Source organism: Asterias rubens, chromosome 4 (genome assembly GCF_902459465.1).
Source record: "Asterias rubens chromosome 4, eAstRub1.3, whole genome shotgun sequence".
NCBI classification, from domain to species: Eukaryota; Metazoa; Echinodermata; class Asteroidea; order Forcipulatida; family Asteriidae; genus Asterias; species Asterias rubens.
The window spans coordinates 15,273,329-15,290,970 of NC_047065.1; the positions used below are offsets into that span (position 1 = coordinate 15,273,329).

At 40.7% G+C, this 17,642-nt stretch overlaps 1 protein-coding gene and 1 non-coding gene across 4 annotated transcripts; one reads left to right on the forward strand and one right to left on the reverse strand.

The window, feature by feature from the left end:
- Positions 1–1,818: 1,818 nt before the first annotated feature.
- On the forward strand, positions 1,819–16,446 carry LOC117289141 (glutathione synthetase-like). Of its 3 annotated transcripts, none has more exons than XM_033770131.1 (12): positions 1,819–2,255; positions 3,249–3,293; positions 4,173–4,469; positions 5,426–5,501; positions 6,128–6,264; positions 8,053–8,163; positions 9,515–9,682; positions 10,350–10,419; positions 10,761–10,952; positions 11,852–11,933; positions 13,125–13,314; positions 13,991–16,446. In XM_033770131.1, exons 3-12 carry the CDS (start codon positions 4,192–4,194, stop codon positions 14,112–14,114), a joined length of 1,428 nt encoding a protein of 475 aa, XP_033626022.1. In that variant the 5' UTR covers positions 1,819–2,255; positions 3,249–3,293; positions 4,173–4,191; the 3' UTR covers positions 14,115–16,446. The 3 variants fall into 3 exon arrangements, with proteins under 3 accessions (XP_033626022.1, XP_033626025.1, XP_033626024.1); XM_033770134.1 differs by having other exon boundaries at positions 9,518–9,682; XM_033770133.1 differs by lacking the exon at positions 3,249–3,293.
- On the reverse strand, positions 6,549–6,621 carry Trnas-aga. The gene has a single exon. It is a non-coding gene; the product is annotated as a tRNA-Ser (tRNA).
- Positions 16,447–17,642: the final 1,196 nt, after the last annotated feature.

Here is a 17,642-nt window from a genome sequence, read left to right on the forward strand (position 1 = left end):
ACATAAAATGGGTGGGGCATCGAGTTCAACAGCGTCGATTGTATTCAAAAGCCATGGGACGTAGTAATTTTTCCCGCCATTCGGGTTGTTTACAGTACGGCTAAAAATAGCCCCGTGTTTTGGGGCACGTGTGTGCGGCATTCTGGCAAAGCTAGATAGGCTCGTAAAAATATGCACAATTCACACGTGCACACCAAGTGGTTTGTAGTATCAACATAAAGTTAAAAATACATTCTATGAATAGATTTATAAAAGGTGATTATATTTGACACAAATTTTGAAAATAATTATTGATTTTTGACATTTTTTGACCGTTGACCCCAAAATGACCTTAAAATCCAAAATCAAGCTGGGCATCCACCCTAATAATCGTCTTCGAGCCCATGATCTATACATCTAGCATGGATGCCAGCCATTAACAAACTATGCCGTCCAAAATGTAATTTCACACTTTGGCTAGCCTACCATGACCATAACAGACTAGTTGCGATCCTCCCGACGTCTTCCTCGCACTGAGAAACTGGCTACCACACCAGCCCCTAGCCCACCTTGTTGAGCTGTTTTAAAATGGCTCCGCTTTTAACATCGGTCTCATCACTGTACATGGTGCGTGACAGTGATGAGACCGATGTTATAATAATGTTAAAATCGGTGCCATTAACAGCTCAACAAGGTGGGCTAACCAGCCCCCCCCCCCCAAAAAAGTCCATTGGAGGCAGTGAGTGGACACTATTGGTAATTACTCAAAATATTTATTAGCATTAAACCTTCTTATGGTAACGAGAAATGGGGAGAGGTTGGTAGTACACAACATTATGGGAAAACGGCGAGGTAGGTGGTAGTTTCCGAGAAAGAAGTTTTTCCACGAATTTGATTTCGAGACATCAGATTTAGATTTTGAGGTCTCAAAATCAAGCATCTAAAAGCACACAACTTCGTGTGACAAGGGTGGTTTTCTTTCATTAATAACTCGCAACTTCGACGGGGGGACCGATTGAGGGCTCAATTTTTCACAAGTTCGTTATGTTATGCATATGTTGAGATACACCAAGTGACAAGACTGGTCTTTGACAATTGCCAATAGTGTCCACTGTCTTTAAGTTAAAATTGTTGTGACTGTTGCCCCCACCCATTGGAAATTATTTTTCATAGCAGTCCTTTTTTTGCTCTTAAAACAGCTTCATGGCCCATGTTGCTCTGTCCATGGTGGCCTTATTGTACCTCGTGTCCAGAGACTCACAGCATATCAACATTTTCCCTCCAGCGTCACTAATGCAAACGCTCCGGTTGACGCGCTGATAGAAGATGTTGTTGAATTGTTGTTGTTGTTGTTGTTGTTGTTGTTATTGTTGTTGTTGTTGTTGTCCAAAAACTTTCATGTATGTTTCTCGACATCGACAATGCAGCACACAATATTAATGTGAAATGCAAGTTCGGTTTGTTTTCACATGGTTTTCATGGTTGGCTGTGACCACAGAGAGGAGTACAGGGGGCTATATAATTATGGAATTATTTGCAGATATTTTTGGGGGGTGCAATACCTGAAATGAAATCTTGTAACTCTCTCGAATCTTGTATTAGAAATAGCAATGCAATTTAAAATCTAAATTTTCGGGTCAAAGTGAACCTCCATGGTCCGACCATGCATTACTCTATGGACCATGGAAGTATACCTGCAGCCCTGCTGCTCGTCCATCGCGCTGCATTCACGCACGACGATGCTGGGCCCAGGTCACAAGAGGGAGCTGTTCACTATTTACAATCATTATTACCGCAAACCTTGCCATTTTATTTTTATTTTAGAAAAGGAGGCCACGGTGTACGCGTCGCATGTGGTGCGCGGAGGTGGTGTGTACTGCCGACTCTGCTGAGAATGACTAGACTCGCTCACTGTGACCAGGCACATTCTATTCTACTTGATTGATTCATTGACTTGAATGAAAAGTGTTCCACCCTGAGCTGAGTTGTCATGGTTGTCGCAATTGTGGGGGGACAGCTAGCTGTTGAGTCGTGTTAACTTCACAAACTACGCATTGTTTGACTATCTATTGACGTTGGACCAGAACTGGATCATATTTCGAAGGGTCCTACTAGTCTACTACTTCTACTTGCCGTCAACTCGCCGTCAACTCACTTGCGCCGTCAACTCGCCGTCAACTCCTCCAATATACATTTATATTTTTGAAAGGTGTCTGAGCCCTGAGTCGTGTGTGGAATATTTCTACCTCTATCCATGTTCTGCTTTTAGAGACTGGGTGAGATGAAAATTGAGTTATGAATATAATATTGGCTATTTTTGGAGACGGGCCTATACTACTTCTAGAAACTATAACTTATATATAAGGGATAGTTTCTAGAAGTAGGCCTATTATAGCAGATTAATTGTTTTTAAAATGTACGCTGCTTCCGAGCCGTGGATTGTACGGAGAAGAAACTTGAGAATGATGGGCCTATCCTATTGTCTGGGATACTGGTCATCTCGCCCCCTACCTAGTAAGGGAAACGCTCCCCGGCAAAGTCGCCCCCTGCAAATTCGCCCCCTACAAAGTCGCCCCCTAGCAAGCTCGCCCCCTCAGTGTACAAACTCGCCCCCTCACAATGTCGCCCCCACAATGTCGCCCCCACAATGTCGCCCCCCGACACAGGCGCCCCCCCCCCGACAAAGTTGCCCCCCGACACAGTCGCCCCCCCCCGACACAGTCGCCCCCTAACAAAGTCGCTTATGAACAAGAGTTAGCAGCAGTTAGAAGATTATGCTATGTCCAAAACGGCAACTTCGGCAACGGCTAGCTACAAGCTAGAAATGCGCTTCGGCAACGGCTAGCTACAAGCTACATGTAGATGTGCGTCTGTCAGATGTGCGCGATGTCGCTGTTTCGGATACGGCATTAATTAAGTCCTGAATATTTATTTGAAGTAATGCTAACTGTATTTGTGTTTCTGTATCCGTTCTGACCAGTGTTATCGTTGGGCGGTCTTTTGCGTCATTGCGCACGATGTAAACAACCCTTAGATACAAAGTTACTTTTTCAAGGGCCTAATTCATATGATGGGATAATAAGAAGGGCTACATTTGTTTTAATTAAATAATTGCAACCCCCCCAAGCAATTAAAAAAAAAAAAGTTTGAAGGGAGGTTCATAGAAAACAAAAATTAATACAAAATATTTTAATATTATTTATCCAATAATTATTGTTAAGGGCATTAGAATAACCAATTTTAACATGTTGATTTTGTTTATCCTGCAGAAATTGATTGACGACACTAAGGGCTATTTCTAAATTAATGCATTGGTGAGCTTATAATTGCTTATGGGTATAGACATGCACCCATAGATAATACCTAGGGAATATAGGATTCATTTGACCTCTCATGTGGGCACAGGGTGACCCCAATTATCACAAAAAACATTTTCGGCTGATTAAAGTGCCTACTTTAGGTGACCATAACTAGAAAATTAAAGGAGATACATTTAAATTGAGTGCAGATTCATGAAATTTGGCAAGAAGTAAGATGGAATACAAAATTTGAGCTCTCTACCTGGTACAATAACTAAATTATGACATGGAGTACGACTTAGCTTTTTTGTATGTGTTCATTTGAGCCACATCCAATCATTCTCATGAAGTTTCATCAAAATCTGAGAGGGTCACCTGGGAACTTTTCTGAAAACTGGTTGATTTGACATGGAATGACCCGGGGGCGAGTTTGTACATGGAGGGGGCGAGCTTGCTAGGGGGCGACTTTGTAGGGGCGACTTTGCAGGGGGTGACTTTGCCAGGGGGCGACTTTGCCTGGGGGCGAGATGACTGGCATTCCTAGCAAGCTCGCACCTAAAAAGTCGTCCCCTGCAAAGTCGCCCCCTGATGGGCCCACCCCGGGACTTTTAATAGTCGCCCCCTGACAATGTCGCCCCCTGACAATGTTGCCCCCTATTACCTAGCAAAGTCGCCCCTAGTTGCGATAACGTTATCGCAACTAAGTCGCCCCCTGACAAAGTCGCCCCCTGATACATGTAGATTGAAACAGCTACTTCTGTTTGTGCAAATCGCTTTCTATGTTTAATTTCAGCGTTGTATGGTTTGTACTGTGCATACCATAGATGCTCCTGCATTATGCGCTATTTTAAATATTGCTTGTATCATTATCATAGAAATAATTTGTTTCTTCAGATGCAGTATCGTTGACACCATGACTTCCCTTCCATATACTCTCCCATCCCTGGACGCCTCCACCCTGCACTATCTGGCAGAATGTTCCAAAAACTACGCACTCATGAACGGAGTCATCAAAAGGGTAGCGGGCAGCCTTGACTCTTCAGAGGTCGCGACCTACATACCGCACACCTTGTTCCCGTCTCCCTTGCCCCGTAAATTGTACAATTTAGCCAATGAGATGCAAGAAAGCATCAATGAGTTGGTACTCAGGGTAGCCAATGATAAAGAGTTTCTAACGACTGCTTTAAAAAGGTTTGTTTTTTACACCTCCAACTTTTCACGAATCATCCAAATTCATCTCCTTTGTTTTCTAGTTTTGAAGTACGGCAGATAGCCAAACACTCCATGCTTAAAGGCAGTGGACACTATTGGTAATTGTCAAAGACTAGTCTTCACAGTTGGTGTATCTCAACATATGCATAAAATTACAAACCTGTGAAAATTTGAGCTCAATCGGTCAACGAACTTGCGAGATAATAATGAAAGAAAAAAAACACCCATGTCATATGAATTTGTGTGCGTTTAGATGGTTGATTTCGAGACCTCAAGTTCTAAATTTGAGGTGTTGAAATCAAATTCGTGGAAAATTACTTCTTTCTCGAAAACTATGGCACTTCAGAGGGAGCCGTTTCTCACAATGTTTTATACCATCAACCTCTCCCCATTACTCGTCACCAAGTAAGGTTTTATGCTAACAATTATTTTGAGGTATTACCAATAGTGTCCACTGCCTTTAACGAAAATAAATCATATTACAGTTACAGTGTGTAAGTCTAATACACAGATCTACCAATAAAGGTACTCACGGTGGGTTTGAATCTTGGACTTCACACTTAGTACGTCAAATGGGGGGAATGTGCAACGAACAAAAACTTTCGTTCAGTCATTATGGCGTGGCATGGCCGAGCGGTTAAGAGCACTGGATTCAAACTCTGGTGTTTCTGATCAGCAGAGTGTGAGTTCGAGTCCCAGTCGTGACACGCTGTCCCACATACCTTGCAGGAAAATACTGCATGTGGAAGCGCCTTGACCGTCACTGAGTGACCAATATGTGCCTGTTGTAAGAAGTCACTTTTATTATTATTTTATTATTTATTATTTATTTTCTACAGCAATTTCTGTCTTGAAAATCTCTTACGAAAAATTTTGCCATCTGAAGTTCTTTGTTTCGTTAAATTAAAAAATAGTTAATTTTCTCATCTCTACAGTACTATAGCTGTGGATGATTTCACAGCAAAACTGTTCAGCATTTTTCAAGAAGTGGAGAAAGAGGGACTGAAAAAGGTAGAATAATTTTCAAATACTGACTTGCTTTGAGTACTTCGGTTAAATCTGTGACTCACGAGATGAGGTGGAGCCGTTGGAAAATAGAACGCTCTAGGGATCGCCGAGGGAGTTACAGTTTACCCTATACCCTGTTAAAGGGCACCTTATGAGGAAATTGTAAAATTCTACTGGAGCATATCAAGGGCACCAAGGCATCGACCAGGGGGCATGGAGGCAATCACCTTCGTTGCCTCGGTGAAGTAGGGTCTGAACTCTTTAAGATTGGGATATATTGTAAAATTCTACTGGAGCATATCAAGGGCACCAAGGCATCGACCAGGGGGCATGGAGGCAATCACCTTCGTTGCCTCGGTGAAGTAGTGTCTGAACTCTTTAAGATTGGGATATATTGTAAAATTCTACTGAAGCATATCAAGGGCACTAAGGTCTGAACTCTTTAAGATTGGGATACGTGTATATTGTGTTCATGTAGTTTTTACTGTATCTGGTTGTTCCAGAGATAAACTGCTCATTCTGAAAAAAGTAACTTTAAGAAAACCGTAACATATGTTTCAAAACGAAGGATTTTTTTTAATACACCTCAAGCTTTTCTTGAAATTTTTGTTTTCTTCTTTTTTTTGCAGCCTATAACACTGTGTGTGGTACGGCCAGATTACATGGTAGACACTTCTGGTCCAGAGTTGGCTTTGAAACAGGTGGAAATAAACACGATAGCGGCTGGTATGGGAGGAATTGGCACACAGGTTGCTGACTTACACAGGTAAGCGGCAAAACAGAGCCCAGTCTCATGTCTCTGCTTACCATTAACGTGGCCGAGTGGTCTAGTTCACCGAGCCCAAGCTCTGGTGTTGTCAGCAGTAGAGTGTGGGTTTGGTACATGGTCATGACCCTTGAGCAAGGCACTCAAATCATTATTGCATTGTAAAAGATGTCACCCTAACATCAAAGGGCTATATTAATTTGGGTTTTTACCCGACACCGATTTGCGTGATCACTGTTTACTCAGTACTTTCCCGAGTCCTGTAAAAAAATATCACAGGCATGTTACTCGGGTGGGATTCGAACCCACGACCCTTGCAATTCTAGAGCAATGTCTTACCAACTAGACTACCAAGGTTGTCCGGTAGCTAGAGGCAGTTCGAATCCTATGTTTTGGCAGCGGCTACCGCTAAGCTTGGGCGATATCGATTTACTTTATTCGCGATGTATCGCCGACAATATATCGCGATATTTGATATAATCGCGATTAATTAAATTTGACATCATCAGTCTTCAAACTCCTAATGAAAGTTGTAGAAGAGACAGTCATAGCATAAGAGAGGTGTTCTAATGACCTATTCTTCTGGTTTTACTCCAAACCTATGGGTTGCAAGATGTCTCAGCTAGAAAATACATCGCGATATTGCGATATCACAGTATATCGCAATATATCGCGATATATATCGATATTTCAATTAAAATCAAATCGATCCGATATCGAAATCGTTTCCAAATTAGTATCGCGATATTCGATAATATCGTGGTATCGCCCAAGCTTAGTTACCGCAATGATATAAGAGATGTTAAATTTGCATCGGGGATAAAGAACATCACAGGGCTGGACGACCACTTCAATGCTTGATTGATTGAGCTGTCCACCCAAATCAACTGCTGCCACCAGATGCACATTGCTACCTACCCCTGGGCTGAAACAGGATTACCCCTTCACAGTCCAGAAGGATTTAGGCATGGGTATCCACTAGGAGCCTGACTGGTAGAGCAGTAAACATTGTACCCAACCTCGTTCCCAGGGGTGATCGATCTCACCGCGCCATTTTTTCCCAGCATGCCTTGCTCGAACATAACCCCTGGAATTTACAAATTTAAATGTGCTATGAGCGTACGTTTTCATTATCCAATATTTTCTACAAGTGCACGCATGTCTTTCGTCTTAAAGAATGTTTTTGTTTTGGTTTTTAAAAAACGTGTTCGTGTCATAAAAAACGCTGGCGTGATCAACACGCAAATATCTTAAAACTACCTGCGCACACACTTGACATCTAATGCATAACCAATTTCCTGAACCAATCAGAGTTGTTTCCCAGTACATCCCTCCCAGGGGTTAGTGACGAAAGGTATCAATACGGCGCGCTGCCCATGGTAGCGAGGCTGATCACTACCTTCCCAGGAAGATGACCAACAGTAGGAGCATGGCAAGAGCCTCTCCCTATCTCAGAGTCAAACAGAAAAAGAGAGAGTTCCAAAGATTGCATACAAGAACTTCATGTCTTAAGCCCAGTTCATACTTCAAGCAAATGCGAATGCGTAGCGAATTTGATGTGAGTTTAACGTCACATCCCTCCTATTCGCAAGTGAGTTGAGCAAAGTTGAACTGCTGCAAATTTTTCGTTGTGAATTTGTGACGTCAACATTCGTCAACGTATCGCATTCGCATTCGCAGGAAGTATGAACCGGGCTTTACAGTACAAATAGCAAAGTTGCATCTGGTCAAAGACAACTGAGGGCGTACTAGGTATACCAACAGTTAAATCTGATTCATGACTTGCAGGTATAACGTCGGCCTGTGTGGGGATATGAAAGTTGAACTAGCGGGTAATCAAGCAGTGAACGCTATAGCTGAAGGAGTGGCTGAGGCGTGGAGGCTGTATGGACAACCAAGGTGAGGGCAAATAGTAAGGACCTTGCTCTTCAGTGAGGAGGTAGACAGGGAAACTCGGGACTTTTTGTTATTACGATTGGAACTGCGGCGGTTTGAGATAATGTTGGTCTCAACTTTTCAACTAGCCTGCTCTTGTCATTGGGATATCGAATAAAAAAGTATACATATATGTAAAGCATATGAAACTAGGAGGTGGCCTTTAGCTTACATTTTAGACCGGACCTTCGTCAATTAAAGAATGTGGGGTATTTGTGGATCAGTTCTTGTAGTAAAGAAGCACTCCGAAGTTTGGGTTAAGAACCTTTTTGTTTCTGCCTGATACTGTGAAAACACCACTAGTTAGCTGCAGCCGATTTCACACAACGCTAGGATTAATCCTACCTCGAGTTAGGACGAGTAACCCGTCCTAACTTAGGATGCGTCCTATGTATTTGGATACGGAACTGAACCCGTCCTTAGTCCTAAGATTGAGAAGTTAGGAAGAGTTTGGTGAAATCGACGCATCAAACTTTTATGTTTCTGATAAAGCAGAGTGTGGGTGCAAGTCTCATTTTGTGCGCTCGTTTCCTTTTAAGCAAGGCACTGAACTATTTTTGCTTCATCATTGGTAAAGACACAGGTCCTGTGTGTTGTGTAGTACCAGTGAAAGAGCCCAGTTAAACTTATCGCTAAAAAAAGGGCTTTGCCCTGATGTTCTGGCAGTGGCTACTGATTGCACCGCAGCACTTTGTAAACCTTTATAAAAGGATACATATACATGTATGTATTGGTCTCATAATTTGAACAACAACAAAAATACAACAAGAAAAAGAAAAAAACAGTCCTAAAATGTTTCTGTTTGTTCAAGCACCTTGGGTACCTTTTGGTAGATACGTGTGCTAGGTAGAAAAACTTTGTAGTATTTGTCATATTAAAGATACTGGACACTATTGGTAATTGTCAAAGTGATTGTCAAATTGTCGAAATTAACGCGTGAGAATTGTCTTCTTACTTGGTGTATCTCAACTTATGCATAAAATAACAAACCTGTGAAGATTTGAACTTGATTGGTCGTTGGAGTTTGAGATATAACTATGGAAGAAAAAAACACCCTTGTCACACCAAGGTGTGTGCTTTCAGATGCTTGATTTTGAGACCTTAAATTCTAAATCTGAGGTCTCGAAATCAAAATTGTGGAAAATTACTTCTTTCTCGAAAACTACATCACATCAGAGGGTGCCATTTCTCACAATGTCTTATACTATCAATCTCTCCCCATGCTCGTTACCAAGTGAGATTTTATGCTGATAACTGTGTTGAGTAATTACCAATAGTGTCCACAGCCTTTTAAAACAATCTACTTGTCCTCCAGCAGTGCATGGGTTTTATTTTTGGTTTCAACCCATGAGTACAACGTGTTCGACCAGTGCTGGTTGGAGCATACAATACGCAAGATCAACCCAGCAATCAAAGTGATGAGAAAGACATTGGCTGAAGTCGGACAACGAGGGACTCTGACCGAGGACAGAAGGTTACTCATGTGAGTAAAATTACACAGAGCAAGTGTTAAAGGGTATCTGGTGTTTTTTGTAGGAAATAAAACACAATGTCCGCAGATTTACATTATACTTACACAGTTTGAAGATAATGATGGAAGAAAGCTTCCCTTAAAGCCATTGGACCCTTTCGGTAAACAGTATTGTCCAAGGCCCACACTTTGTGTACCACAACTTCTATAGCAAATAACAAACCTGTGAAAATTTAGGCTCAATCGGTCATCGGTGTCGGGAGAAAACAACGGAAAAACCCACCCTTGTTTCCGCGCGTTTCGCCGTGTCATGACATATGTTTAAAATAAATCCGTAATTCTCGTTAACGAGAATTTATATTGTTTTGCTGTTTTCTCAAAAAGTAAAGCATTTCATGGAATAATATTTCAAGAGAAGTCTTTCACCATTGCCTTCTGTAAACCCTGTAAGTTATTTGTAAATCTGTGAACTTTTATTATTTTTTTCTGAACCGAAAGGGTCCAATGGCTTTAAAATATTACTTGCTGAGGTGCGTAACATAATGAGTAACACAGTGTCACAGAAATATTTTTTAAGAAATGAGTAACACGATGTCAAAAAAATATTTTTGTCACCATGTAAAGACATAATTACTGGTAGATTTGGTTTATCACTGTTTTACTCTTTCTTTCTTTTCAGGGACGGCAGTGAAATAGCTTTGGTGTACTTCAGAATCGGTTACGCTCCAAGGCAGTATCCGACAGAAACAGTAAGTCTGCACCCACATGGAGCACCTTTGGGACTAGGATCTGTGGAAGTAGGAATATGAACCAGGCTTTACTGTTCCAAATAATAGTCAGGATTGCATCCTACCAATATTCAACACATGGTATTTTAAAACTGTAACTGATTAACAGTAATTGAGTGTAGTTTTTGGTTTTTGGTTTGAGAAATATTACATAAATGATGGCTAGACAATGACAAAAAACCTTCTAGAAATGTCAAAAGAGGGAAAGAAGGAAAAACCCCATTGAAATGAAGGTATTTAAACTTTAACTGATGATTGTCCTTGCTATTTATATTCACTTTCTATCGATTTTTGAAAAACAGGAGTGGAACGCAAGAATACTCATCGAGCGTTCACAGGCCGTCACTTGCCCCTCTGTTAACTTCCATCTAGCGGGTACGAAGAAGATCCAGCAGGAATTATCGAAACCTGGAGTTCTAGAGAAATATCTGACAGACGAGGGCGCTATTGCAAAGATTAGAAGCACGTTCGTCCACCAGTATGACCTCGGTCTTGTGAGTACCACAACCAGTCTATCAAAAGTCATTTGTAGAACACCGTAATCAAAAGTTTTCTCTTAGTCGCTGAGCAACAGATGAAAACTAGTAAGCCTGCTGAAAAAGGCGCGCTTTAAAGCCAGTGGACACTTTCGGTAAACAGTATTGTCCAAGGCCCACACTTCGTGTATCACAACTTATATATAAAATAACAAACCTGTGATAATTTAGGCTCAATTGGTCATCGGAGTCGGGAGAAAATAACGGGAAAACCCACCCTTGTTTCCGCATGTTTCGCTGTGTCATGACATGTGTTTACTATAAATCTGTAATTCTTGATGTCGAGAATTGATAATTGTTATAATGTTTTCTCAAAAAGTAAAGCATTTCATGGAATAATATTTCAAGAGAAGTCTTTTACCATTACCTTCTGTAAACCCTTTAAGTTATTTGTAAATCTGTGAACTTTTATTTTTTGTTCTGTTCCAAAAGTGTATAGGCCTAATGGCTTAAAGGAGTGAGCTGACGTTTTTAATTTGTACAGGAAGCTTATTCCACATTTTTGGCCATAAAGGGAGGATGATCTATCTGCAAAAGTTGAATAGCAAGGTTTTGGCACAACAAATTTGAAAGTCTTTCGGATTATGGAAACTTTCCCCTGATATGTTGAGTGGAATTCTAAATATCTCCCTGATTGTTGTCCCAACTACTCTGGTCGCAAGATGCAAATGGTGACAGCTCACCGATCTACTGCATTGAACTTGAGTGGATGTGTTACAGCACTATGTGAGACGGAAATACAAAACAACCATCTAAGTGACAAAAACATGAAGCAAGAACAATTTATTGGCTAAAATGCTACATTTTTATGACCAAAGGTTGAAATAACAACAATGGTTTTTTTCCCCTCCTTGTAGACGGAAGAAGGAGACGCTGCTGCTGCATTAGGCATCAAGCATCCAGAGAGATACGTCTTGAAACCTCAGAGAGAGGGTGGAGGTAAGCAGACAGTAGTTCAAGGAACGAGAAAAATTAAACATTATTCCATCCTGGTTTCTATTTTTTGTTAAGGCTCTGTACAAAGCTAGCTGGGAAGCTAGTCGAAACCTTGAGACCAGTCAAGAACTCACTCCGCAGAAGTGAAAAGTTCATAACAAGATCCTATAAGCTAAAGTAGTAGTCCCAGCCTACACTCCGCAGAAGTGAAAGTTCATAACAAGATCCTATATTTAGCTAAAGTAGTAGTCCCAGCCTATTTTCTATACCATCCGCTCGGGTAATAGTGAAAAAGCAGGACAGTTCTTTTCAGAACTGAGAAGTCTCCCCAACCCCCGATCATCTGCTACGCGGTAGTAGAATAAAGCAAGACAGTTCTCTAAGAACAAACTCTACCTGGCAAGTAGATACACACATGGTGTTACCGCAAACCAAATATACAAGAAATCTCTTGATCCAAAAGCAAAAGCAGTAGTCCTGGCCGATTTCCTATTATAAGTGATACAGTTCTTGTCTGAATTAAGCAGTCTCCCGAATCTACTCTGCGGCAGTAAGACAAGTTCTCAAGATCAGATCTACACAGCAAAGTCGGTGCTATCGCAAACTGAATATTCAATTTTACATTGTATGTCATGTTTTACAATATACTTGCTGTCAAGCCTTGTTGCTCTACAGGGTAACTTTATTGGACATGTTATAGCGCACAATCCAAGAGTTCATTGTTTGAATAAAAGGACGGTCTGGGGGATTGCGGCATTGTTTGAACGAAAATACGGTCTCAGTGTCTGAATAGCCTCGTTTGATCGCATTATTGAGTAAGGATTCTTCACAGAAAAGACTGTTGATTTGAACTGGACAAGAAGGTATTTTTTTATTTCACGCAGTGATCATTTAAAAAAAATCAATGGTCAGCAGACAAGGCGCACCAAAAGATAAGACGCATAGATGTTATGGGGGTCTACAAAGTCAGATAAGACGCGTCTTATCCGCAGGAAAATACACAAAACATGAAGTCCTTTGAAAATCTGAAGATAATCAGCTTGGCTGTAAGTCGTTCCATAATGAAGGTGCAATGAAGTGGAGGCTCTTTGACATTAGAGTTTAGTGGAAACAGTAGTTTGAGTCGGTAGGTAGGAATTGGCCAGCAGAACGAAGAGAATGATCTGGAATGTATTTATGCTTGTCTTTTTGCAGGAAACAACCTTTACGACGAGGATTTGAAATCGGAACTGGAGAGGCTGAGTGGCCAGGTGGAACGGGGCGCATGCATCTTGATGGAGAAGATACAGGGCCAGGTCTTTCAAAACTATGATATACGACACACCATGGAACCTGTAATTAACGATATGGTTACCGAGTTTGGACCATTTGGAGTTATACTGAGGTGAGCATGTAATGAAACATTGTCCAGCTCTCTTTCTAAATGACAAAAAATAAACTTGCAAGTTTTTGTGATGTTGTCACATAGTTTGGACCCTTTGGAGTGATTTTATGGTGAGCATGTATTGAAACAGCTTTTAGCGCTTCTTGTTTTAAATGTCACCAAATAATCTTGAAAGTTTTTGTGATGTGGTTACAGAGTTTGGACCATTTAGAGTGGTGTTAGGTGAGCATGTGAAAGAATGGCATGTTGCGGCAGAGGGGTCTATTTCACCAGACCTGAGCTCTGACGTTGTCAGCAGCAGAGTGTGGATTCGAATCCCAGTCATAACACTTGTGCCATTGAGCAAGTAAGGCACTTAACCACAATTCAACCCTGTTGACATAGGTCCACGGTGACAGTTGATTTGGTTTGAGAGCCCAAATTAGTCAAATTTAGCCCTCACCTTTAAGTGAGCGTCCGTGGCCTAGTGATTTTAGGCGATCTCTCATCATCCCTGTATCATTTCGTGTAATGCAAAGGGTCCCTTGATTGTGACTGGTTGCCTGCTGAAGTTTACTTGGCAGACAAATTGGCTCAACACCAGTATGAAATTGGAACCTGGTTGAACCACCTGTTACTGTACAAACTTATTGTCTCTAACATTGCTGTACAAATCTTTGTGTTTTCTCTCTAATAGTCATGGCGATGAGGTGCTGCTGAACAAAACGACGGGCTACTACATGAAATCACGCAACGTCAATGTTCAAGAGTGTGGTATATCCACCGGTGGTGCTGCAATGGACAGTGTGGCCCTCGTTTAAAAACTGCTTTCAAAGTTCATAGTTAACAACGCCTACAGAGTTGTAACACTTATCATGTTGTCAGCCGGTTGACAAGCAAACTGTACTATCCAAAAGCCTTTCTCAAACCACGGCTCCAGGCTCCGTCTGGTGTTCGAACAAACACAATACACACTGCTCAAAAATGTACATGCCCGAAGGCTGGTTTATACTTGCTGCGTTTTCACTGCCTACGCAGCATGCAGAACTCTAGCCGGAGACGTAGCCCAAACCAGGGTATATAAAAAGGCCCCAGGGCTCGGTATTCATGGGAAAACTCGACAAGACCGCAGGATCTTTACTGGACCAGGATCAAAACCAGAAACGCCTAGAATCAAAATGAGAACATGGTTTTTATCATCTTAACTGTTTCATTTTGAAATCACTTCTGTTTTATGAGTGATACCATGCAGGATTGAAAGATATTTGTGAGACTCAAACTCAACTTTTGAACATCATTCTTTTGACGCAAAGATCTTATACTGGAAAGAAACAAGTCGCCCAGACTAGCCCTGTCTTGAGCTTACTGGTTGACACTGAAATCACTGGCCTCAGAGGCCAGTGGTCCAGAGTATAATTCAAGCAATGCTATTCTCAACTTGATACAAGACTCAGAAAGAAAATAACCATAGTGTAGGCCAGAGGGGAAATCTAGGGGAGGGGTGTAGTTTGGACGGCCAATTTAAACCTCTATTTGTATCTAAAAGGAACACAAGTGATGAACAAATTTGACCAGTTGGTTTCCTTTTTTACTAGCAAAGTTAATTTTTTAGTGTCTCCAATTGCCAATGGAAAACAATTATCTGTATATGTTATGCGGACAATAAAGAATTATAATCTAATAATCTAATCTAATCTATCTCTATTTTACAAGTCACCTTTAAAACCCAGTCAGGAAGGATCTTTTGGGGGATAAAAGAGATTGTTAAAATTTTAACACGGCCTGAAGAGTCTAAGAAAGCCTACACCATGTGTACATGTAGGCCAGCCTGGATAAAAGAGATTGTTAAAATTTTAACACGGCCTGAAGAGTCTAAGAAAGCCTACACCATGTGTACATGTAGGCCAGCCTGGATAAAAAGGACTGAATGTTATATAAAAGCAGGAAGAAGACATTTTATACTTTTTTTTTCGTATTCAGACTTGACATTACTGCCTTGTGAACAAAAAAACCCAGATTGGTCACTCGATTCAAAACCTGTGACCATTTGTGACAATTTGTTTAGCTACCTGCACTGGCTTTCGGTTGGACAACGGATTGTGTACAAAGCTCTTCTTCAGACTTATACATGTAGTCAACGGCAACGCACCAATATATGTCTCCAGAAAATTCCACTGCCACTCACCACTTGTTCTTGCCTGTTCATCAGCATCGCACATGCTAATGTATGACGATTTTTAGCAATCGCGCTATGCACACAATTTTGATTGCTCGGTATGATTTTAATTAACTTTAGATATGAAGAAACAGGGAATATTTGACAATCTGGTTATTGGTGATTTTTATAACACTCCCATTGAGGTGGAAAATGTAATATTTCCTGCATAACCAGTGCAGTATCTGGCCTGCCAGAAAGACCAAGGAATGCACAAGGTCACACTTGTTTTTATTGATGCTTAATTTGCATCGGGATAAAGAATGGTATTGGATTTTACCCTTTCACTTCACCTAGATGTGTATATTCTCCAGTCACGCTTTTTTTTGTAAAGCAAAGGTTAAATGGTCTAAATTAAATAAAAAGGGTCTAAAAGCTGCCTTAGTGAAATAAAAGCACCATTAAAGAACTACACTATATTATTAATTTTTGCTGCCCTGTTTTGAAATAATGTGCTTAATAGTCCTTCCTGTGCAGTTCGCCAAATTAATATTAATTTAATTTTAAATGTGTTGACAAATTCTTAGTTTGTTTACCTTATTTATAAAATACGATACCATAGAGTAGATTATCAGACTTCTCAGTTCTGAATAGAATAGAATAGAATAGTTCTGCTTTTTAGCTACTAACTTGGTGGAAGATTGGAAATCAGCTGGGTGCTGGTTGGTTTCAGTTTCCCCCAAACTGCCTTCTTAATTGTGTGTTCTTTTTGTCAAAAATTGCCAGAATCATTCCCAAAATCTATATTTCAATAAACATTAGATAAACACATTTAACCTATAATTATGCGAATTATTATGTAACTCGACTTCTTTGTGATAATTTCAAGTAGTATATGCATCGATCTGCTGTTGTTTTACAAACAAGGTTTTGTTTTACAAACAAGGTTATAAGCATATGTTATATGAATCATAAATAAATGTGAAGTATATTTTTAATCACACCAATAGTTAATATACAGCATTTTGTTTTTGTTCTCTTGTGTTTATATTTCCATTTCTTTTTATTTGGGAGGCTTTCAGGACTCTTGGTGGCAGCAAACCTATTTTACTTATTTATTTGTACAATTGGCGCCGATACTATGACGAATATGAAACAAGAGCGACAGTACAGTCTTAAATGTGGGAGGAAAATACCACAGGGCAAAACCCGTGCAATCGGGCAGGGATGGTAAGCCCAATCCAAGGCTATGGTCTGAGGTAGGATTTGAACTGGGGTCCACAGACTCGAGAGGTGGAAAGGCAGGGAAGGAAACCATTGAGCCAACATGAGCGCATGTTGAGAGATATAATACACAAAGTGACCTGGCCCTTGCTCTATGGTATCTACTTCTTCTGTATCTACTGGCAACACACGGGCTCTCAGTTTGTATCGCTGCTTCTTCTGGAAACTGATGCTGAGCAAAATTAGTTTTCTTTTGGTGAGCGGCACTATGTGTTTGCTCACAGACTTTTAAACTTGCCACAGATCTTCTAGACTTGGGTCTTCTGGTTTTAGAAAATGAGTCACTTTTCAGCTTTAAAATGGATTATTATATGAGCTGTAAGCGCAGAATTGGACGGTAAGCGGTGCCTTTTACTGAGCAGAAATGATAAGAGGACACAGCTGTTTTAATAGGGCGAACATTTTTGGTCCATTTTGTATGTATAGCCATGTACTCTTTCTGCTAGGCAATATCTGCTCATCAAAATTTCATCAAGATCTGTCAAGCAAGATCTTTTTACAAGTCTCCGTAAGCAAGATCTTCTAACAAGATCTGCCAAGCAAGATCTGCTTAGGCAAAATCTGCTAAACATTGCTTAGCATGATCTTCTGGCGAGACTTGCTTAGCAGTAAAATCTGCCGAGCAAGATCTGCTAAGCAAGATCTTCTAACAAGACCTGGTAATCAAGATCTTCTACTAAGATCTGTGAAACAAGATCTGCTAAGCAATATTTTCCGGCAAGATATGAAAGCAAGATCCTCTAAGCAAGGTCTGCAAAGTAAGATCTTTTAAGCAAGATCTGCTACCAAAATCTGATAAGCAAGATCTACTAACAAGCAAGACCTGCCAAGCGAGATATCTAGCGAAAACCAAGCAAGATCTGCTAAGCAAGACTTACCAAGCAAGATCAATTAAGCAAGACATGCTTAG